General features: G+C 43.6%; 1 protein-coding gene across 1 annotated transcript; it reads left to right on the forward strand.

Moving 5' to 3' along the window:
* Positions 1 to 205: 205 nt before the first annotated feature.
* On the forward strand, positions 206 to 22440 carry LOC133077791 (NACHT, LRR and PYD domains-containing protein 8-like). The gene is given in 11 exon segments (XM_061172536.1): positions 206 to 587; positions 1825 to 1899; positions 3056 to 4213; positions 4216 to 4654; positions 5745 to 5915; positions 8425 to 8592; positions 11185 to 11340; positions 12977 to 13147; positions 14855 to 15025; positions 18668 to 18817; positions 22311 to 22440. Coding segments are annotated over 11 exon segments (3171 nt in total).
* Positions 22441 to 23732: the final 1292 nt, after the last annotated feature.

Raw genomic sequence — 23732 nt, forward strand, 5'->3', positions numbered from 1 at the left:
CGCAGGCCAGAGAATCTTTGAGGAAGGGAGGGGAAGAGGATATCCAGCACATGGTATGCTCCATCCAATATGGATTACATAAATCTGTCCCCTGGGGTGGTGTTTTCACGTTCTTGTAACTTCATGTCTCCCCAGGTCGCGTCTCTTCTCTCCCCCAACTGGTCCTCCTTATCGCTGGCGCTGAGGCTCTCGGCCTTGAGTAACGATGAGTGATGTGAACTGGAGTTCTGACTCTTCCTCCTGCCCCTCCTCCTCTCCTTCCCCCCCTTCCTTCTCCTCTCACTCCCCTTCTTCCTTCTCATCCTCTTCCTCCTCCACCTTCCCTTTCAAAGACAGAGTCATGCTGTACATGGTCTACTTAAGCCAGGAGAACCTACAGAGGTTCAAGCAGCTTTTAGTGGAAGAGAGCCCCAGACCTGGCTCTCTCCAGATCAGCTGGGACCAGCTGAAGACAGCCCGGTGGGGGGAGGTGGTTCACCTCCTAATTGAGTGCTTCCCTGGACGCCTAGCTTGGGAGGTGACTCACGACATCTTCGCCAAGATGAACCAGGCCGAACTGTGTCTTCGGGTACAGATGGAGCTGAACGGTGAGTAAGAATCAGGTGTACAAGGTGGGGTTGGGCTTGGGTGCTACAGAGCTAAACGCTTCACTAGCCACTCCTATGTAGATACACTATATTTACACTTTATTTTCTTATACATCTAAATATGCACATACATAGATATATACACATATATGCACATACATACATGTATATTAAAGCGTTTATTTTTTATTTCTTTCGACTATGGTTTTATTTTTTAATTTGGAAATTGGCTCCCTTTTTCATTGACATATAGTTGATTTACAGTGTTGTGCTAGTTTCAGGTGTACAGCACAGTAATTCGTATATATATATATGTACGAATATATATATATTCTTTTTCAGATTCTTTCCATTATAGGTTATTACAAAATACTGAGTAGAGTTCCCTGTGCTATACAGTAGGATATTGTTGTTTATTTTATTATTTTTTAAATTTTTACTGGAGTATAGTTGATTTACAGTGTTGTGTTAGTTTCAGTTTCAGGTGTTAGTACAGCAAAGTGAATCAGTTATGCATATACATATATCCACTCTTTTTTAGATTCTTTACCCATATAGGCCATTACAGAGTACTGAGTAGACTTCCCTGTGCTATACAGTAGGTCCTTATTAGTTATCTATTTCATATATAGTAGTGTGTATATGTCGATCCCAATCTCCCAATTTATCCCTCCCCATACCTTTCCCCTTCGGTAACCATAAGTTTGTTTTCTGTGTGTGTGGGTCTATTCCTGTTTTGTAAATAAGTTCATTTGTATCATTTTTTTAGATTCCACATATCTCTAATTCCATCCATGTTGCTGCAAATGGCATTATTTCATTCTTTCTTATGGCTGAGTACTATTCCGTTGTATGTATGTACCACGTCTTTTTTCCCCATTCATCTGTCGATGGACATTTAGGTTGCTTCCTAAATGCACATACATGCACATTAAAGTGTTCCTGTGTTTTACATATATGTGTGTGTGTGAGTGCAGTGTCTGGCTGGGCTGTACATTTATATGTTATTAAACACCCTCCTAAGGACCTTCTGACACACCACCATTTTCTCACTTCCTAACATCGCGATGGGAGGTCTAGGTAGTCTTCTTCTCCCTGAACTAAGGTGGAGAGAGAATGAGACTCGTGAATGACGTGGCCGCCACTATCCTAAAAGGTCCCGTTACCTCCGTGTTGCTCTCCCTGTTCTGTCCACCTTATCATTCCAGTGAGGGGCTCCTTTGTTTGTCTGTTCCAGACATTTTACCTAACTTGGAACCAGAGGCCTTGAACCCAAGAGAAACACAAATGAACTTGGAGGAAGATGAGTCTGGTATGTGCTGGCCCTGTGTAGGTTCTGGTGGAAAACAGGCTATGGGTGGGGATGAGAAGCCCAGTCACCAAGGCAAGGCAGGTTGTAAATGAGTATGTCTAGTGTCCCTTCTGTGAATCAGAACTTCAGAAAAAAGAGCAGCTGGGCACTCACCTAATCAGGAAGTCCAGCCACCGACCCAGCTGGATGCAGGGGCTCACGCTACCTCCTCGAGACATCACTTCTCTCCCTCCTTCCACTGGATTCAGTCTTGAGTGGTCCCTCCTCTGCACACTGGCCGTTTCTGCCACCAGCTGCCCTTAGCAACACCAGCAGGAAAAAAGAGTGCTTATTTCTCATTTTTCCAGCACAAGTCCTGGAGCTCACTCCCTTGAATGAACCGAGACCATGAGCTCCTCGATGAATGACGTGGTGAAATGCTCTGGTGGGTGGACGCTGGCTCATGTGCTTATGAGACAGCTTGATGGTAGGTCCAGCCACCGTCCAAAGTAACGGTCGGAGAGTGGGAAGGGGGCGGTTCTCCAAAAAATGTAGGGTGCTGTTGCCAGGCTAGGAATGGTCAATAGGTAGGCAAATACAGCAGCTATCTTAATCCATCCCTCCTTCCCCTACTCCATTGTCCTGGACCATCAAAGTAGGATTCTAGGGAATTCCCTGGGGGTCCAGTGATTAGGACTCAGCGCTTTCACTGCCAAGGGCCCAGGTTCTATCCCTGGTCGGGGAGACTAAGATCCCACAAGCCATGCAGCGCAGCCAAAATAAAATTAAAAGGAAATGTTTTTTTAATTAAAAAAATACAAATAACATAGATAAAGCTACCCCAGCCATCTTCTGAGAGTTAAGAAATAGGAAGAAAGGACCAAAGAACTACGGTGCCAATAGAAGCTATGGGGTCACTGAACCAATTTCAAGAGCTTTATAACCGCCCCCCACTTCTTATGTAACGAGCAGTTCTTGCTTTGTCTCAGCACTTCAAGTTGTCTGTTCTGTCCCTTGCAGCTTCTTAATTGACGCACTGCTCTCCGGAAGCATGCGTGATTGATGCACTGTGTCCTGGAGCTGGATGTAGACATCAAGGCTCGTTTTCCGGTTGTTCAGTCAGTTCTCACAAACAACTGACGTTGTACCCCGTATCTCTCCCATCTCATTCATCCAGATAAATTACGGGAGTACAGACTACACTTGATGAATGAATATTCGACCCTATGGAACAGGACCGCTTGGCCTGGGAACCACACGGACTTCTTTTACCAAGACCTACACAGAGAAGAGACATTCTTACCCTGTCTACTTCTTCCCAGAAAACCTCAAGGAAGACAGCCCAAGACTGTGGTTCTTCAGGGGGTCGCCGGGGTTGGAAAAACAAGCCTGGCCAAAAAAGTGATGTTAGAATGGGCAGAAAACAAGTTCTACACCCACAAGCTCTGGAACGCGTTCTACTTCCATTGCCAGGAGATGCGCCAGTTGGACGAGCAAAGCTTTGCTGAGCTCATTGCACGCAAGTTGTCCGGGTCTCGGGCTCTGGCGTCCAAGATCATATCCAAAGCAGACCAGCTTCTGCTCCTCTTTGATGGCTTCGAGGAACTAACCTCAACCCTCATAGATAGCCCAGAGGACCTGAGTGAAGACTGGAGCCAGAAGGTGCCCTGGTCTGTCCTCCTGACCAGTTTGCTGAGCAAAAGAATGCTTCCCGGGGCCACGCTAATCATCTTCCTGAGGTTCACCTCGTGGAAGAACTTGAATCCCTTTCTGAAATGCCCGTCTCTGATAACCCTTACAGGGTTTAGTGTGCCTGAGAGATCCAGGTATTTCAGGACGTACTTCAGAAACAAGAGCGAAGCCGGTGAAGCCTTGCGTTTTGTCACGGGAAACACGATTCTCTTCTCCGTGTGCCCGGTCCCTGTCATCTGCTGGATGGTATGTTCTTGTCTGAAACAGCAGGTGGAGAGAGGAGCAAATCTCCTGCACACACTTCCAAACGCCACAGCTGTATTCGTCTACTTTCTTTCCAGCTTGTTTCCAACCAGGGTTAGAGACCTTTTCAATAAGACTCACCAAGAACAATTGAAAGGTCTGTGCTCCTTGGCCGCAGAGCGTATGTGGGAAAGGAGATGGGTGTTTAATAAGAGAGATCTCAGCCTGGCCAGACTGGATGAAACAGACGTCGAGACTTTTGTCAGCGTGAATATTTTTCGAAGGGTGGTGGGCAACAAAGACCTTTACGCCTTTGCCCACTTGAGCTTCCAGGAATTTTTTGCCGCCTTGTTGTATGTTCTCTGCTTCCCACGAAGACTCAGAAATTTCCATGTGTTGGACCGGTTCCATGCCTACGCCTGATAGCACATCCCGGAAGAAAGAGAAACCATCTCGCCCAGATGGCACTTTTTTTATTTGGCCTTTTAAACAACACGTGCGCTCTAGCCGTGGAGCAGGTGTTCAGATGCAAGGTGTCCTTGGGCAACAAGAAGAAATTGCTGAAAGTCGCAGGCCAGCGCCATGAATGTGATCCACCAACCCCGCACCACGGGGTCCCACAGCTATTCAACTGTCTGCATGAAATCCGGGAGGAGGTATTTGTGAGTCAGATCCTAAACAACTGTCGTAAAGCTACTTTGGTCATCAGCAGAAGTAAAGACGTGCAAGTGTCTGCCTTTTGCCTTAAGTTCTGTCGACGTTTGCAGGAGTTAGAGCTCACTATCACCCTGATCATCACCAAAGCGAGCAGGCTCTACCCGGATCCCCTTCCTGCCTCTGGGTAAGTGCACCCATCTCTCCCTTGGTAGATTCACGGTCCTATCGGGGACCTTGCCTACCATCTCCTGGGCATCTAGGGCGACCACCTCTGTCTTGAGGGGATCCCTTGCACATGGGACTTTCAGTCTTAAAAACAGAACACAACGTAAAATAGAGAGCTAGTGGGACACAGCCGCATAGCACAGAGAGATCAGCTCGGTGCTTTGTGACCACCTAGAGGGGCGGGATAGGGAGAATGAGAGGGAGACGTAAGAGGGAGGAGATATGGGGATATATGTATATGAATAGCTGATTCACTGTGTTATACAGCAGCAACTAACACACCATTGTAAAGCAATTATACTCCAATAAAGATGTTAGAAAAAAACAACAAAACAAACAAACAAACAAAAAAAAAACAGAAGGTGTTCCTGGGGTGCCGATTTCCATGCTAAAACTGGGAGAATCCTGGAAAAAAACAAGAGGAGTGGTTCACCTACCTTGCCTCTATGCTGCACACCCTCCTTCCCATGTATGTGGGGACTCCGTTTCATCTATCACCCCAATTCTGTACATCATAAGCCTTTTAGTCTCTAAGGAAGTGCTGTCCAACGAGACTTTCTATGATGGGGAAGAATGAAGGGGGAAATTAGAGGTACTCCCAGAGCCAAAGACAGTACGTGCTGGTCTTGCTCTGGATTTTGGATTCTGCACTCACCATGCCCCTCCCCCACCCCCCAAAAAAGAAAGAATAATTTTCCCTTATTCTGTTCCTATATAGAGTTTTTTCTTTTTAGTAACAATTTCATATGCACAGAGTAAGAATATGGATTATATTTTGCATCCTAATCTCTGCCCGCATATAAATCCTAAGTGATTAAAAGGCAGCTCCCTTTCTCCCTAAGTCACAGGAAAATAGAAGTGAGGCCACGAGTCTTCCCGGGATGAAATGACAAATCCTGTAACAGTTCTGCTGGGCATCTTCTTAAATGAGGGCATCTTATGACAGTCATAAAGGGGTCTGTGATCATAAGGAAGCCCTGGGTTTGCTAGTGGGTTTTCTCAAGCTTAATCTCTAACGATGAGCCCTTTTCCCTTTTTCTCCCACACAGACCAGAGGGCAGTGATAGGTGTTATCTCTGGTGGCAAGACTTCTGCTCTGTGTTTAGGACACATGAGAGTTTGGAAGTCCTGGCTGTGACAAACAGTACTATGGATCCTGGTTCAGTGAAGGTCCTTTCTACAGCACTGAAACATCCACACTGTAAACTCCAAAAGCTGATGTGAGTATAAAACAAATCCTAGTTGGAAGGAATTCCGTGGAAACAGTCTGTTTCCCTCTCTGCTCACACTAGACGTGCTGAAGGCATCCGCGTTCATAGGTTTTTTTTCCTAGTCTGACTGAGATATAATTGACATATAACACTGTAGGTTTAAGTTTTACAGCTTAATGACTTGACATGCATATATTGCAAAATGATGACCACAGTAAGTTTAGTTAACATCCATCACTTCATACAGTTACCAAAGTGTTCTCTCCTAGTGATTGAATGGTCTACTCTCTTAGCACCTTTCAAATCTACCACACAGCAGTGTTAACTACAGTCACCCCAGCACTTATTTGTCTTATAATTGGAAGTTTGTACCTTCTGACCACCTTCACTCAATTCCCCCACCCCCCGCCTCTGACAACCATAAATCTGATCTCTTTGTCTATGAGTTTCGTAATTTTTTAGATTCCACGTGTAAGTGAGGTTGTTTTTCTAAAGAAGACATACAGATGGCCAACAGGCTCATGAAAAGAGGCTCAACATCACTAAACATTAGAGGAATGCAGATGAAAACCACAATGACATATCACCTCACACCTGTCATCAAAAACACAAGAGGTAATAAGTGTTGGTGAGGATGTAGAGAAAAGAGAACCCCAGTGCACTGTTGGTGAAAACGTGAATTGGCGGCCACTGTGGAAAACAGCATGGAGGTTCCTCAAAAAAATAAAACTCCTAGTTGTTTTTACTGCTCGAATCGTCATGTGCTAAGCAGGTACTTAGTATGGTGTACCACTGCATTCCTTTGAGGTAAGTACTGTTATCCTGATTTTTTTAAAGGGAGAACCAGAGAGGTTAAGTGACTTGTCTGAGATCACACAGCTGGTAAGCTTTGGGGAACGCTCTCCACCTCAGACGGTCTGAGGCTCGCCTCCTCCATCACCACACCACACTTCTGTGATGCATCACGCTTTGCAGGCCCCTGCGTGTCACAGGTCAAGATTTCCATGAAAGAGGGAAGAAGGTGAGCCAGATCCAATTGCAGTTTGGCAGGCTCTACGAAATGAAAAATGCATGTACACCTTGACCCCAAGGTCCACTTTTTAAAATCCACCCAAGGTAAATACATATGCACATACTCGGAGGAATGGATGAGAACATCACTGCAACATTACCTTCAATAGCAAAAAATGTACAGACATTTATGTAGCACTCACCCTCTGCTGGGCTGTCTTAGGTCCAGCATGACATTTCAGTGCTCTTAAAACTCACCACCATCCTAGAGAAGTAGGTATTTCACGAGGAAGCTAGGGCACGAGGTTACACAGCTGGTATGTAATTGGAATACAGACTTAAACTCCAGAATCAGTGGCTCCAGAATCAGTTCTCTTAGCTATTACCTTATACACCCTCTCCCTATGGTTTTTAAAACCCAGAAACTCAATACTTCATCAAAATCCCTTGAAATAGCCCACTTGACCATTATCTGACCTATTTTCTCTCCTGTTGTTATAATGATTATCATTAACTCCCATTTTTTTTTAAAGATTTTTTTTGATGTGGACCAATTTTTTTTAAGTCTTTATTGAACATGTTACACTGTTGCTTCTGTTTTATGTTTTGCTTTTCTGGCCGCAAAGCATGTGGGAATCTTAGCTCCCGGACCAGAGATTGAACCCACACCCCCTGCATTGGAAGGCGAAGTCTTAACCCCTGGACCACCCGGGAAGTCCCTAGCTCCCATTTTTTGAGTGCCTTCCTTTCTACATCAAGCCCTATGCAGAACCTCTTACAAGCATCACTTGTGTTCATTCTCGTGACCGTCCTAAGTGGAAAATGTCATGAGCTCTCTCGAGGACGTGAAATGAATCTTGGGGAGATTAAGTGACTCACGTAAGGTCGTCCAACTAGGAGGCTGAGCTGAGAAGAGAATCCAGTTTGGAGCCCTGGGCTGCACAGAAAGGGGCCTCACGCATTTATGGACTGATTGAACGAAGAAGAACTAATTAGCAAATGGGGAAATGTTGGTCAAAATGTACTGTAAACTTCCAGTTAAAGGATGAATACTTTCTGGGGATCTAATGCACAGCATGGTGACCATAGTTAACAATACTGTATTGTATACTTGAAAGTTGCTAAGAGCTTCAATGTTCTTAAACACAAAATAGAAATGGTAAGTATGTGACCAGATGGAGGTGGTTAGCTGATGCTCAGGTGGTAATCATTTTGCAATATTAAGTGCATCAAATCAACAAGTGATGTACACTTTAAACTGATACATTGTTATCTGTATCATCTCAACAAAGCTGGAGGGGAAAAAAAAACTAATTAGCCACCTTGATTGTGGTGATGGTTTCATGGGTGTATGAACACGTCCAAACTCATGAAATTGGGTGCATTAGATATATGATAGATGCACTTTTTTTGGTGTGTCGATTATACCTCAATAAAGCTGTTCAAGAAAAAAGAGCTGATGGGCTGATGCGAGCCTATGATAACCGGACACTGCTTACCTCTGCAGCTTTAGGCATGTGAGCCCCCTCGTGTTGAATGAAGACTTAATCAGAGTTCTGGTGGAAAACCAGTACCTGAGATACTTGGAAATACAAGACACGGAAGTGAGATGCAAGGTCATGGAGTTTCTGTGCAATGCCTTGAAACACCCTCAGTGTTTTCTACAGTGTCTGAGGTGAGACTGGGAGGGATGGAGAGAGAACCCTGGCACCCAGGCGGTCCGTTCAGAGGTGGGGGTTACATGCTCAGCCTGCCTGACATCTTACTGTAATCAGTTGTCAGTTTCACTCAGCTTTTTTCTTTTTTCAAAGTATAGCTGATTTACAATATTGTGTTAGTTTCAGGTGTACAGCAAAGTGATTCAGTTATACATATATTTTTTTTATAAATTTATTTATTTATTTTTGGCTGAGTTGGGTCTTTGTTGCAGTGTGCGAGCTTCTCATTGCGGTGGCTTCTCTTGTTGTGGAGCATGGGCTCTAGGCGTGCAGGCTTCAGTAGTTGTGGCTCGCGGGCTCTAGAGCGCAGGCTCAGTAGTTGTGGTGCACGGGCTTAGTTGCTCCGCGGCATGTGGGATCTTCCCGGACCAGGGCTCTAACCCGTGTCCCCTGCATTGGCAGGCGGAATTCTTAAGTGCTGCGCCACCAGGGAAGCCCTACATATATATTTTTTTAACATCTTTATTGTAGTATAATTGCTTTACATTGTTGTGTTATACATATATTTTTGCAGATGCTCTTCCATTATAGGTTATTGTGAGATATTGAATATAGTTCCCTGTGCTATACAGTAAACGCTTGTTGTTTATATATTTTATATATAATGGTATATATCTGTTAATCCCAAACTCCTAATTTATCCCTCTCCCCACCCCTTTCCCCTTTGGTAACCATAAGTTTATTTTCTATGTCTGTGAGTTTGTTTCTCTTTTATAAATAAATTTATTTACATTATGTTTTAGATTCCAATATAAGTGATATCAAAATATTTGTCGTTAACTCACTTCACTCAGTATGATAATCTCTGGGTCCATCCATGTTGCCGCGAATGGCAATATTTCATTCTTTTTTATGGCTGTTCACTCAGATTTTTTTTAAGGTGACAATTTCATATATGTACGCACTGTGAAATGATTGCTACAATCAGGCTAATTAACCCATCTGCCATCTCACAAAGCCACCATCTGAACACTTGAGATCAACTCTCTTAGCAAACGTCAAGTACACACTACAGTCTTGTTAACCATCGTCACCATGATGCACATTAGATCTCCAGATCTTATTCATCTTCTAACTGGAAGTTTGTGCCCTTTGACCATCATTTCCCCCACCCCAGCCCCTGCAACCACCATTCTACCCTCTGGTTCTAAGTTTCACTCAGCTTGAAAACTACAATTTGATGTCCCAGGTGTGTCTGAGATAGAGAAACCATAGCCCTAGGGGTGAGCTTGGGCCAGCCCACCCTGGCTTGCAAGAGCTTATTGTTAAACATTCAGGAATTTGGTGAGGGTTGTTAAACAGCATTATTAAAAAACTAACTCACATAAACTTAGTATCGAATAAATTATATTAAAAAACAAAGGTAATAGTTAAAACTCATTACTTCCTAATTTTTCTTACTGTATTATTATCGGTGTCAGCGTTCAGCAAACCTTTTCTATGAAGGGCCAAGTAAGGAATATTTTCAACTTTGCAGGACATACAGTCTCTGTCACGACTGTTCAACTCTGCTATAACATCTGAATTAAATAGTGGTGACAGAGTGCTAAAATATCCATTGCCAATATGCAAATGAATAGGCATGGTTGTGTTCCAATAAAACTTTATTATGATTAATAATTATGTATTCATAGTGTTCATCAATAACTTTAATGATTTATTAAGTATCAATTGTATTATTAACTGTAATAATTATGTAATTCACTAATGATTTTATTCATGTATGAACACTGCAATTTGAATTTCATTTAATTTTCATGTGTCACAAAATATTCGTTAACTATTAAAAAAAATTTTAGGGACTTCCCTGGTGGCGCAGTGGTTAAGAATCCGCCTGCCAATGCAGGGGACACGGGTTCGATCCCTGGTCAGGGAAGATCCCACGTGCTGCGGAGCAACTAAGCCCGTGCGTCACAACTACTGAGCCTGCGCTCTAGAGCCCTCGAGCCACAACTACTGAGCCCTCGTGCCACAACTACTGAGCCCGTGCGCCTAGAACCTGTGCTCCGCAACAAGAGAAGCCACCGCAATGAGAAGCCCGCGCACTGCAATAAAGAGTAGCCCCCTCTCGCTGCAGCTAGAGAAAGCCCGTGTGCAGCAACAAAGACCCAACACAGCCAAAAATAAATTTAAAAAAAATTTTAGATCACTCAGTTCACAGGCTGTACAGGACCAAGTGGTAATGCAAATTTGGTCCAAGGGCCATAGTTTGACTGAATCTCATTCTTTATCCTGAAAATGGTTTGGCAAATAAATGTAAAAAGAAGTTGTATTGCAAAGGCAGAATCAAGTCCCTGGTTTGGAATTAGAGCCCAACAGTTAGCCAATGCCAATTTGTCATGGCTCTGAGTGTGTATTATTTTCTATTGATTATTTGCAATTCAGACGCTGAATTTGATGCAGGTTTACTCAGGGAAGATGGAAATCACCCCTCCAGTCACTCTTGGGTGAAGAACAAGGATGTGAGACAGTAGGTGAGGTCTAGGTGGCTATGTGGGTACCATTTTCCCCAAGAGCTAAGGTTCAGCGTTTTTGCGTGGCTTCTGTAGGTTGGAAGATTGCCCTTTCAGCCCGAGAAATTGGGCTGATCTTGCCAGGAATCTCAAAAACAACGTTCACCTGAAGACTCTAATGCTGAAACGTAGCTCCCTGGAGAGGTTTGAGCCATGTCACCACCTGCCAGTGGCCCAACTGGAGAAGCTGTCGTAAGTCTTTTTGTGGTTGTCATGCTGTTGCCCAGTTGTTTGGTAGATTGAGTGTTTCTAGGAGAAAAACAGAAATGGGGGAATGTGTGTATAATGGAGCAAAATTAAGTCGTGATTGTTAATGACATAGATGGGGCAATGAAGGCTTGAGCTGAGAGAGAGAGAGAGAGACAGAGAGACAGAGACAGAGACAGAGAGACAGAACTACATAAAAGTACATATTTGCACCTAATATCCTAGAATATATAACTATAATGAGCCTGATGTATCCATCATCCAGTTTTTGAAATAGAACCTTAACAGTACTATTTTCCTTCCCCACTGATCATATCAATCCCCAACCCCATGACCCCCACCCCCCCACAGCCATCTTGAATTGGGTTGATCAGGCTCCTTATTTGTATTTACACTGATAATACTGTATATGGATCCTTAAACAGAGCACTGTTTTGCAGTGCTTTGTATTTCACATAAGTGGCCTCATTGAGCATGTGTGCTTTTTCCAATCAACTGACATTTTAGTCTTCATCAGTGTTTTGTTGTTTCTATAGGCTGTTCCTCTTTGGTGCTGAAGGATAACATTTGTATGAATGTGCAACAATTTAGGTGTCCATCTTACTTGCCACCGATAGTTGAGCTATTAACACACACACACACACACACACCCCGACACACCGACACACGCTAGTAGAATTGCCACGTCATGGAGAGCATTCATCTTCAGTCCTACCACGCTTGTTTCCAGACTGTTGGTACCAATTTGCAGTCCCACCAATGGTGTGTATGAAAGTTCCCCCAACTCCAAATTCTCATCCGACTCTTGTTACTGTTACTGCTTTTGCCAATCTGTTGAGCAGAAAATAACGTGTTATTGTTTATTTATGACTCAAGTACCACTTTATTATTTTTTTAAATGAAGTATAATTGACTTACAAAATTATATGAGTTTCAGGTGTACAACACAGTGATTTGATATTTTTCTTTTTTTTTTTTTATATGTCTATGCCACTCTCTCACCCTGTCACATCTTACCCCTCCCCCTCCCCATATCCTCAAGTCCATTCTCTAGTATATTTTTTGATATTTTTGATATTTTGATATATTTTTTGATATTTTTCTACATTACAAAATGATCTCCACGATAAGTCTAGTTATCATCTGTCACCATACAAAGTTATTACAACATTAGATACTTCTTCTTTACGTTTGCACTTTCCTCACCACACACGAAAACGTTTTCAGGACCTTCCTATACATCTTAGTTTCTCTAATACGAGTGCCCGCTTCTGTCTTCAGTGCATGTTTCTATTTTTCTTTACCTTGTGAGATGGTGTCTCTTCCCAGGTCACCTCCATATATGTTATTTACTGTTTAGTCATTGCTGGTCCCTTTCTCTTCCCTCTTCATCCCTCTCTGTAACTGTTTTCCTGATCCCCAATTGTTTCTCACATCAAAGTTGCTATCCCCCCCCCTTAAATCTGGGAAGCCCTAAGACCTGGTAACAGAAGTAGGATGAGGCGTTTGCATTTAGAAGGAAAGCCCTGATTGAAATCTTCATCTCTCAGCACGAGACAAGGAAAATCCTGTCGCAGGCATGAATTAAATTGCATCCCGTCTGTGTGTGTCTCTCCCACAGGTTGGAGAACTGTGACCTCACGTCACTTTCCTGCAAAAGTCTTATCTCTTCTCTCGCGAGTAACAAGAATCTGACCCATCTGAGCTTGGCAAAAAATGCCTTGAAGGATGACGGGGCGAAACAGCTTTGGAATGCCTTGCAACGCTCTCAGTATCCTCTGCAGAGGCTGTTGTAAGTCCCCAAATGTCCTCTTTTGGGAACTCCCTGGAGTAGAATAGGGCGATGGAGCGCGATTGTGATATATGTGTCCATTTATGCAACATACTTATTAAGCACCTACTGCATATTAGGCATTGTGCTGATACTGGAAGAAAGCACAATAAAGAGGAAGGTGGTTATGATTTCAGTTTCAGAGGCAAATTATGTAGCGGCAGAGTTCTCAAACTGTGTGCCGAGGTACCCAGGGGTGAACTCACAGAGGCGCTGCAGGATATTTTAAATGGAAGAGATACTGACATCTGTTCATCGCCGCAAGAACTATTAGCTTGAGGTAGTTCTGTTCTAACATCAGGTTGTGCTACATTCCTTTCAATGATGTCATATCTTTGCAAAGCTCCGTCTTTAGCAATTGTGATCACGAGAGCAAGTGCATCGCAAAAAAGTTTTTTAACAGATTTTATTTTATTTTTTTATTTTTTGGCCATGCCGTGCAGCTTGTGGGATCTTAGTTCCCTGACCAGGGATTGAACCCGGGCCCTCGGCAGTGAAAGCGTGGAGTCCTAACCAGTGGACCACCAGGGAATTCCACAGAGCAAAATTTAATGAAGTACAGGGGTGATAAGAAAAAAGTGAGATGCTAAGGAGGGCATAAATGGAGAAAGTTTGGGAACCTCTGATCCAATGTATTCCTCTAACTCCTAGAGTTTGGGAGTGAGTGTTACACCTCTGCGATCAGAATACTGTAATGTGACCTGGCTTTCTGCTTAGAAGTGAGTCATGTAACAACCTCAGTGATATGGACCAGGATACATACTAAGTGATATCCTGTTTGGTATTTATCTCACTCTATCCTGAATTCTTTTGATGACTTCCCCTAGGTATCAGGGCACATTGGCTGTCATTGACAGAAATTAAACTCAGACTGTCTTAAACCATAAAGAAATTTGCTGGCTTGTAAAACCAGAAATGCTGAACTGACACACAATATCCCCTGAACCCATTGAAGCTTTCAGGATCCCAAAAAGAAGCAGGAAATGGTGCAGCTGCTTTGGAAAACAGACCGGTATCTCCTCAAAAGGTTAAACAGAGACGTAACATGAGTCAGCAATTCTACTCCTTGGTATACATGCAAGAGAAATACAAACAAAATCTGCACAAAAAATTGTACACGGATTTCCATAGCAGCATTATTTGTAGTAACAAAAAAGTGGGAAACAATCCAAGTGTCCAAAAGCTGATGAATGGATGAAGTATGGTCCATCCATATGATGGAATATTATTCAACCATAAAAAGCAACAAACTATATATTAATACATGCTACAAAGTGGATGAATCTTGAAAATATTACACTAAATGAAAGAAGCCAATCACAAAAGACCACATATAGTATGATTCCATTTATACTAAATGTCCAGAATAGGCAAATTGACAGGAAGAGAAGGCAGATTAGTGGTTGCTAGAGCTGGGGTGGGTGGGGGAAGAAATTGGGAATGACTGCTAAAACGTACACCGTTTTCCTTTTTGGGGTGATGAAAATGTTCTAGAATCGTGGTAAATGTTGTGCAACTCTGTAAATATACTGAAAACCAATGGTGTGTACACTTCCAATGGGTGAAATATATGGCACGTTAATTATATCTTGATAAAGCTGTTATACCGGAAAAAAAAAAAAGGCAGGAAAGAAAGCTAAGGGTGTTTTGGTTGGTGTTTCTCTGCAGGCTGAGAAATTGTGCCTTGACCTCTGAGTGCTGTCGGGATATGGCTTCTGCTCTTGATAAAAATAAAAACCTGAGAAGTCTGGACCTTGGTTTTAATAGCCTGAAGGACGACGGGGTTATCCTGCTCTGTCAGGCCCTGATGAACCCTGACTCTGGCCTACAGATTCTTGAGTAAGTTGTCCCCGTTTCCTTCTTTGAGACCAAGTGTCTGTAAAATTCTCTTGGGGTAGAATGTGGGAATGTGTTTTGCACTTCTGGGGTGTTCCCTCCATTTGGTTGGAGGACTTGGAAACTTCAGAACAGTGGTTCTCAAAGTACAGTCCTCAGACTAGAAACCTTTTCATCAGGGAAGTTGTTAGAAAGGCAAATTCTTGCATCATTTTTCTCTCTGTGTCTGGTTTATGTCACTGAGCATAATGCCCTCAAGGTCCACCCATGTTGTCACAAACAGAATTTCATTCTTTTTATTGGCTGAGTAGTATTCCATTGTATGTATATACCACATCTTCTTTATCCATTCATCTGTCGATGGGAATTGAGGTTGCTTCCATGTCTTGGCTATCGTGAATAGTGCTGCTATGAACATGAGGGTGCAGGTATCCCTTCCATATCCTGGTTCCGATTCCTCTGGGTCCATACCCAGAAGTGGGTTTGCTGGATCTTGTGGTGCCCTGAGGGTGGGGAACCCCCAGTCTGTGCTTCACAATCACCTCCCATGATTCCCGTGAATCCTAGGGTTTAAGGACCATTGTTAAATTCTTCCATTCAATGAAAGATAAAGAAGAATTTGTTAATTTTAGACTAATACCTTAGATGGCGAGTCTTCCAAAATCAATGTTTATGCTTAGGGAATCTTTTTTTTGTATATATTTTTTCCTTCTCCTAAAGGTCTCTATGCTAACATGCATACTAGCCAAGTGATTTGAAAGAATTCATCCTATTTTTAATTGTTTTAGTGGTTACCCTAAATATTTAGAAAAGATTTATAGACATCTCTGATGACAAAGGTTGAAACTTTTTTTTGAGTTATTTTTTAAATTTTTTATTGGCGTATAGTTGATTAACAATGTTGTGTTAGTTTCAGATGTACAGCAAAGGGATTCAGTTATACATATACAACTTTTTTTTGCCACTTTCCTACCTGCATTTTCTGTTCACTATTGGTATGATCTGGGTTCTAAATCTAGATCACTTTTTTCACTCAGAAATGTTAGCTTTTATTTTTTATTGAAGTATAGTTGATTTATAATATTATATTAGTTTTAGGTGTACAGCATCGTGATTCTGTATTTTTATAGATTATACCCCCATTAAACATTATTATAAGATAATGGTTACAATTCCCTATGCTGTACAATATATTCTTGTTGCTTATCTGTTTTATACATAATAGTTTGTATCTCTTAATTCTATACACCGAATTTGTCCCTCCCCTCTTCCCTCTCCCCTTTGGTAACCACCAGTTTGTTTTCTATGTCTCTGAGACTGCTTCTGATCTCGGAGAGGCAGCAGTGAGAGGTGGCGTGAAGCGAGATCTTAATTCCCAGCCCAGGAATTGAACCTGGGGAGCCTGGATGAAAACCAGGAATCCTAGCCACCACACCCGCTGGCTCTTGCCCCCAGGGAAAAATGCATTTCTCACAGAGGCAAAAAAGAAACCTGTAAAACAGGTACAAAGTTTATTATTAGAGACATAGCACAACAACAGGTGAAAGAGCACACAGAGAAACAGTTTGCTTAGTTAAGACAGAAGCAGGGCAGAGACGCACACCCAGAGGGAAAGGGTGGGGCACCCTCCCCAATGACGAGGAGCCCCGTAAAGAGGCGGTTAAGTCATTCATATACGGCAGTTCTTCCGGGTCTTTGTTTACCTGTGGCCAATTATCTGATTTCTTTTTCCACACCTGACCTGCCCTAGGACCCTCCCCAACTTGAGTGCGCAACTTTTTTCCAAGATGGATTTCAGCCCAGAGGCCTACGGGACGGCCTTAGCATCACATGTTATGGGGTGGTGCCCCTCCTTTTTGACCCCCAAGGAGCCTTTCTGCACATGTGCAATGTCTCCCTTGCCCCAAGGATGGGAAATACGTAACCTCTTGATCTTTTAACAGGGTTTGTCCCACTCTGTCCCTGCCATAAAAATGTCCAGTGTCTGGTTATTTACCCTATTTCTGTTACTGGTTTTTATATCGAGGTGCAGATCTCGAAATATAGACAGGAATCCGGTCATAAATATGTAGTCCTGGAGTCCGTTTGTCTCTTGCTTCAGGAAATGTAAACAGGGGGCTGGTAATCAATGTCCAGCCTGGAGCCCATCTTCTTCTCTCCCCAGGAAGTGTGAACAGGAGGCCAGTTGTAAATGTCTAGCCTGGAGCCCATCTATCTCCTGCCTCACTTTTATTTTGCATATATACTCATTTGTGTTATTTTTAATATTGCACATATAAGTGATATCACATAAGTCTAGAGCATTTAAATCACATTATGTTACATCCTTAATTTCTAAGACTAGTCCTGATAATGGATTTCATTTTTGTTGCTAATTAACTACTTGAAGGGAGTTCTGGAGGTCACAATTCTTTTACTCCAGAAAGTTAGTCTTGGGGTTTTTTTTTGTTTTTTTTTTTAAATTAATTATTTATTTATTTTTTGCTGTGTTGGGTCTTCATTGCTGCTCGCGGGCTTTCTCTAGTTGCGGCGAGCAGGGGCTACTCTTTGTTGCAGTGTGCGGGCATCTCATTGCAGTGGCTTCTCTTGTTGCAGAGCACGGGCTCTAGGCGAGCGGGCTCAGTAGTTGTGGCTCGCGGGCTCTACAGCACAGTCTCAGTAGTTGTGGCTCACGGGCTTAGTTGCTCTGCAGCATGTGGGATCTTCCCGGACCAGGGCTCGAACCCGTGTCCCCTGCATTGGCAGGCAGATTCTTAACCTCTGTGCCACCAGGGAAGTCCTAGTCTTGGGTTTTAAGTATTGATTCATCTCTTAGAGTGAGTGAAGTATATTTTCAAGTATGAAATAAATTTCTAGATGAGCACAAATGAAAAAGATATATATACATATATGTATGTACATAAACTGATTCACTTTGCTGTACACCAGAAACTAACACAACATTGTAAATCAACTACAATTTTTTAAAAACTACTACCATATTTATTTATTGATGGTTGGTTTGTTGGTTGGTGGGATCTTCGTTGCTGCATGCAGTCTTTCTCTAGTTGTGGCGAGCAGGCACTACTCTTTGTTGCAGTGCACGGGCTTCTCATTGCACTGGCTTCTCTTGTTGCGGAGAACGGGCTCTAGTCACGCAGGCTTCAGTAGTTGTGGCACGCGGGCTCAGTAGTTGTGGCTCATGGGCTCTAGAGCACAGATTCAGTAGTTGTGGCAGACGGGCTTAGTTGCTCCGCGGCATGTGGGATCTTCCCTGACCAGGGATCGAACCCCTGTCCCCTGCATTGGCAGGTGGATTCTTAACCACTGTGCCACCAGGGAAGTCCTACTACTATATGTAAAATAACCAACAAGGACTTACTGTAGAGCACAGAGAACTCTGCTTAATATTCTGTAATAACCTAAATGGGAAAAGAATTTGAAAAAGAATAGATATATGTATATGTACAACCGAATCCCTTTGCTGTATGTCTGAAACTAACACAACATTGTTAATCAACTATACTCGGAAAGAAAAATAAGCTACTTTGAAAGAAATGACTCATTCTGGTCGGAGTGTGATTTCTAGGCTGTGAGCAGCTAGGCTGGCTGAACTCTCAGATGAAGGATGTGGTGACTTTTCTGCTCCCTCTTTCTCTCCCATAGGCTGGAAAAGTGCCTGTTCACCTCCGTCTGCTGCCAGGCCATGGCTTCTGTGCTCCTCAACAACCAAACTCTGAGATACCTGGACTTGAGCAAGAACGACATCGGGTTTGGGGGCATCCTCCTCCCGCGTGAGGCCGTCAGGAAGAGGAAGTGGGGATCTGAGGTCTGTCTGTACATATCCACTGGGCTCCCTGTGCAGGACACAGAGCCCTATGAAAGCTCCTCATCAGCGGTGATATTCTGGACCCCAAATGCTGTTGGCAGATGTTGCTAACGACCTTTGTTCCTTTCCTGGGGATTTTTTTTTAAATAAATGTATTTATTTTATTTATTTATTTTTGGCTGCGTTGGGTCTTCGTTGCTGCACGCGGGCTTTCTCTAGTTGTGGCGACCGGGAGCTACTCTTTGTTGCGGTGCGCGGGCTTCTCATTGCGGTGGCTTCTCTTGTTGCGGAGCACGGGCTCTAGGCGCGTGGGCTTCGGTAGTTGTGGCTCGCGGGCTCTAGAGTGCAGGCTCGGTAGTTGTGGCGCACGGGCTTAGTTGGTCCACGGCATGTGGGATCTTCCTGGACCAGGGCTCGAACCCGTGTCCCCTGCATTGGCAGGCGGATTCTTAACCACTGCGCCACCAGGAAAGCCCTCCTGGGGATTTATAGTTTCCTTCATGTGGCTGACAAACCACAACTCCTGCGTGTGAAATGAGAAGATAAACCTGGATTCTACTGTCTGCTCTTTTTTTTTTTGCATTTTAAAAATATTTATTTGTTTGTTTGTTTGTTTTTTACAGTAGGTCCTTGTTGGTTATCTATTTTAAGTATAGTGTGTACATATCAATCCCAAACTCCCAATCTACCCCTCCCCGCCACTCTTCCCCCCGCCCCGGTAACCATAAGTTCATTCTCTAAGTCTGTGAGTCTGTTTCTGTTTTGTAAATCAGTTCATTTGTATCGTTTTTTTTAGATTCCGCATATAAGCAATATCATATGGTATTTGTCTTTCTCTGTCTGACTTACTTCACTCAGTATGATAATCTCCAGGTCCATGCATGTAGCTGCAAATTGCATTATTTTGTTCTTTTTTATGGCTTAGTAATTAATATTCCATTGTATATATGTAGCACATCTTCTTTACCCATTCCTCTGTTGATGGACATTTAAGTTGTTTCATGTCTTGGCTATCGTAAACAGTGCTACAATGAACACTGGGAGGCATGTATTCTTTCGGGTTATGGTTTTCTCTGGATATATGCCCAGGAATGGGATTTCTGGATCATACGGTAGCTCTATTTTTAGTTTCTTAAGGAAACTCCACACTGTTCTCCATAGTGGCTGTACCAATTTATATTCCCACCAACAATGTAGGAGGGTTCCCTTTTCTCCACACCCTCTCCAGCATTTATTGTTTCTAGATTTTTTGATGATGGCCGTTCTGACTGGTATGAGGTGGTAGCTCATTGCAGTTTTTTTTTTATTTATATTTATTTATTTTTGGCTATGCCTCACAGCTTGTGGGATCTTAGCTCCCCAACCAGGGATCGAATCCGCACCCCCTGCATTGGAAGTGCGGAGTCTTAACCACTGGACCGCCAGGGAGGTCCCCTCATTGTAGTTTTGATTTGCATTTCTCTGATAATTAGCGATGTTGAGCATCTTTTCATGTGCCTCTTGGCCAACTGTAAAAAAAAAACAAAGTAAAAATGTAGCCGTTTGCTCTTAAACTGTTTGTTTCTTCACCTTCTCTCCTGTCTTAAACAAATGAATGTGTTATCATCACTTACCAGATCTGCGGCTGTGAAGGGCTTAGGGGATCTGTTTCTCCTTCTGTAATATTGGGTTGGCATCCTCTTCCAGGAGACACTATGAGGATTGGAAGAAAGTGCATCTATAAGGCACTAAGTTCAGTGCCTGAGACCATCATGATCTCAATTATCGATGGATTCTGGGCAAAGGTCATAGGAAATAGCTGGTGTATTCATTATCTATTGCCCTGGAATAAATTATCTCAATGCTTAATAAGGCAACACACATTTGTTGTAAAATTTCTGAAGGCCAGAAATATGGGAGCGATTTAACTGGATGGTTCTACTCAGGCTCTTTTACGAGCTGAGTTAAGATGTTGACTGGAGGGTGATGAGGCTGGAGGACCAGCCTCCAAGCTCACCCATGTGGCTGTTGGCAGGAGGCCTCGGTTGCTCTCTGCAAGGCTGCTCCTAACGTTGCAACTAGCTCCCTCCTGAACAAGTGATGGGAGAGGGAAGAAGGGGGCAGAGGGGGGGCAAAAGTGCCCAAAACAGAGCCACGGTCTTTTATTACTGAATCTTGAAAGACCCATCCCTTCTGCTTTATTCTAATGGTCACACAGACCCACTATAGCCCAGTGAGAGAGGGGGCTACATGAGAGTGTGAATAACAGGAAGAAGGATCTTTGGGGCCACTTGGAGGCACCTGCCACACCTTGTAATTGGTGGATCCAAGGCACCTGGGCTTCATCCCTGAGCTCTTGAGAGCTGCACCATTGATCTTGAGCTTGTTGACTAGAAAGATGTATTCACAACCTAAAAGTTGAGAGGTAGGTTTTATTCAGTGGGAATTTTTAGGACTTCAAGCCCAGGAGTCAGCGTCTCAAGTAACCCTGAGAAAACTGCTCCGAGGAGGCGAGGGGGGAGCTAGGATATACGGGAGTTTTGCAACAAAGGGCAGGTGGTAGGAACAAAAGATTACTGTTAATAAAAGAAAAGCAGATATCTCGCGTTAAGGCATTTAGCACTTTTCTATGTATGGGAAGATGCAAGAGTCTGGGCTCACTGCAATCATTCCTTTGATATGTATCTCAGCTACTTGGGGCCAGTATCCTGCGTTTTCTCATCCTGAGTTCCCTCGGGGCTCACCGTGGGGAGTGGCTGCAGTCTGATGGCTGCTAGATGGCAGGTATTCTTTGTTTCCCTCCTGAGTTCCCTCGGTGCTCACCAGCTCACCATTGGGCTGCAATCACTGATGACTGTGACATCCTTTGTTTACTGATACGGCAGGCAATATTCCATTTACCGTAAGTCCCCTACATACGAACCTTCAAGTTGCGAGCTTTCAGAGATGTGAACGTGCATTCGCATATCCAGTCACGTAAGTTAGTTCACCTGTCTGGTGTACGTTGTCTCGTGCGTGTGTCCTCTACGGGTTGTGCAGCTTGCCCTCCGTCTCCTATTGCTGATGACCCTTCAGCTCTGCCATCTCCCACCTCCTCTCCCTCCTCCAGTCAGTAACTCTTCTTGCCTGTTCACTCAATGCCAGCCCCTGTATGCCAGCTGTTATACTGTACTGCTGTACTTTTCAAGGTACTGTTCTGTAAGATTAAAAATGTTTTCTTTGCTTTTATGTATTATTTGCGTGGAAAGTATTATAAACCTATTATAGTACAGTACTATATAGCTGATTGTGTTAGTTGGGTACCTAGGCTAACTTTGTTGGACTTATGAACAAATTGGACTTACAAACGCGCTCTCAGAATGGAACGTGTTCGTATGTAGGGGACTTACTATATCAATCTCATGGGTGGTAAATTTCTGTCCTAGAGGTTTTACATATTTTCCAGCACTGCAAAAGAAAACCGAGCATAGGAGAACCAAACCTGATTCTTATCCTTCTCAGGGAGAAGAAACAGAGCGATGGAGTGGATATGATGAGAAGACTGGAGGGCCCAGTGGTGAACAACAAAATCCTGAAGATAGTTCAGGACTGGAAAGATGAGTGCTGTGATAAGGCAGAGTGGACGAATTGATCTTGTGACCCCCTGGATAATTTTTTCCTGATGAAAAATTGGGCACTGGTTTCCTATTCTGTGGGCCATTCTGAGTCTACCAGGGCTCAGTTAGTTCTGGGAAATGGTGTAACGCGTGACCTCCAAATAGCTCCCTCGGAGATACTGAAGGTCATGTGTCAGACATAGATTAGTCACGGAATTGGGGGCACCACGGTAAGGAGCATTTCAGCTCACTTCTACTCCTGGCTTCTGGATGTCGTTGAATATGTCATGTTAACATTGTCTCTGGGGAATATCTGACTCACCTACTGGAGTATCATGGGAATTGAATTAAAAATGCACATGAATGCAATTCAAAAACTTGTCAAGTGTTGTTTATTTACAAATAGACTTGTACATCAACTGTTACGAAGGAAAACATCTTGCCTCGAAAGAGGGTCCACAACTGTGTAGCACAGGGAACTCTTCTCAATGTTATATGGCAGCCTGGATGGGAGGGGAGTTTGGGGGAGAATGGATACATGTATATGTATGGCTGAGTCCCTTTGCTGTGCACCTGAAACTATCACAACATTGTTAATCGGCTATACTCCAATCCAATACAAAATAAAAAGTTTTAAAAATAATAATAAAAAAATAGGACAAAAATAGGGTCCAGAGAAAATTTCTGAGGGAGATAATATAGCAAGTGATGGAACAGGGAAATCACCTCATGTTTAAGGAACTCTTTTTTAAAAAGTGAAGTGTGGGACTTCCCTGGTGGCGCAGTGGTTGGGAATCTGCCTGTCAATGCAGGGGACACGGGTTCGAGCCCTGGTCCGGGAAGATCCCACATGCCGTGGAGCAACTGAGCCCGTGTGCCACAATTACTGAGCCTTTGATCTAGAGCCCGCGAACCACAACTACTGAGCCCGTGCGCCACAACTATTGAAGCCCGCGCACCTAGAGCCCATGCTCCGTAACAAGAGAAGCCACCGCAATGAGAAGCCCACGCACCGCAACGAAGAGTAGCCCCAGGTCTCTGCAACTAGAGAAAGCCCGCGTGCAGCAATGAAGACCCCATGCAGCCAAAAACAAATTAATTAATTAAAAATAAATAAAAATAAAAAGTGAAGTATGGGGGCTTCCCTGGTGGCGCAGTGGTTGGGGGTCTGCCTGCCAATGCGGGGGGCGCGGGTTCGCGCCCTGGTCTGGGAGTATCCCACATGCCGCGGAGCGACTGGGCCCGTGGGCCACAATTACTGAGCCTGCGCGTCTGGAGCCTGCGCTCCGCAACAAGAGAGGCCGCGATGGTGGGAGGCCCGCGCACC

The sequence above is a fragment of the Eubalaena glacialis genome, chromosome 18, assembly GCF_028564815.1.
Source record: "Eubalaena glacialis isolate mEubGla1 chromosome 18, mEubGla1.1.hap2.+ XY, whole genome shotgun sequence".
NCBI lineage: Eukaryota > Metazoa > Chordata > Mammalia > Artiodactyla > Balaenidae > Eubalaena > Eubalaena glacialis.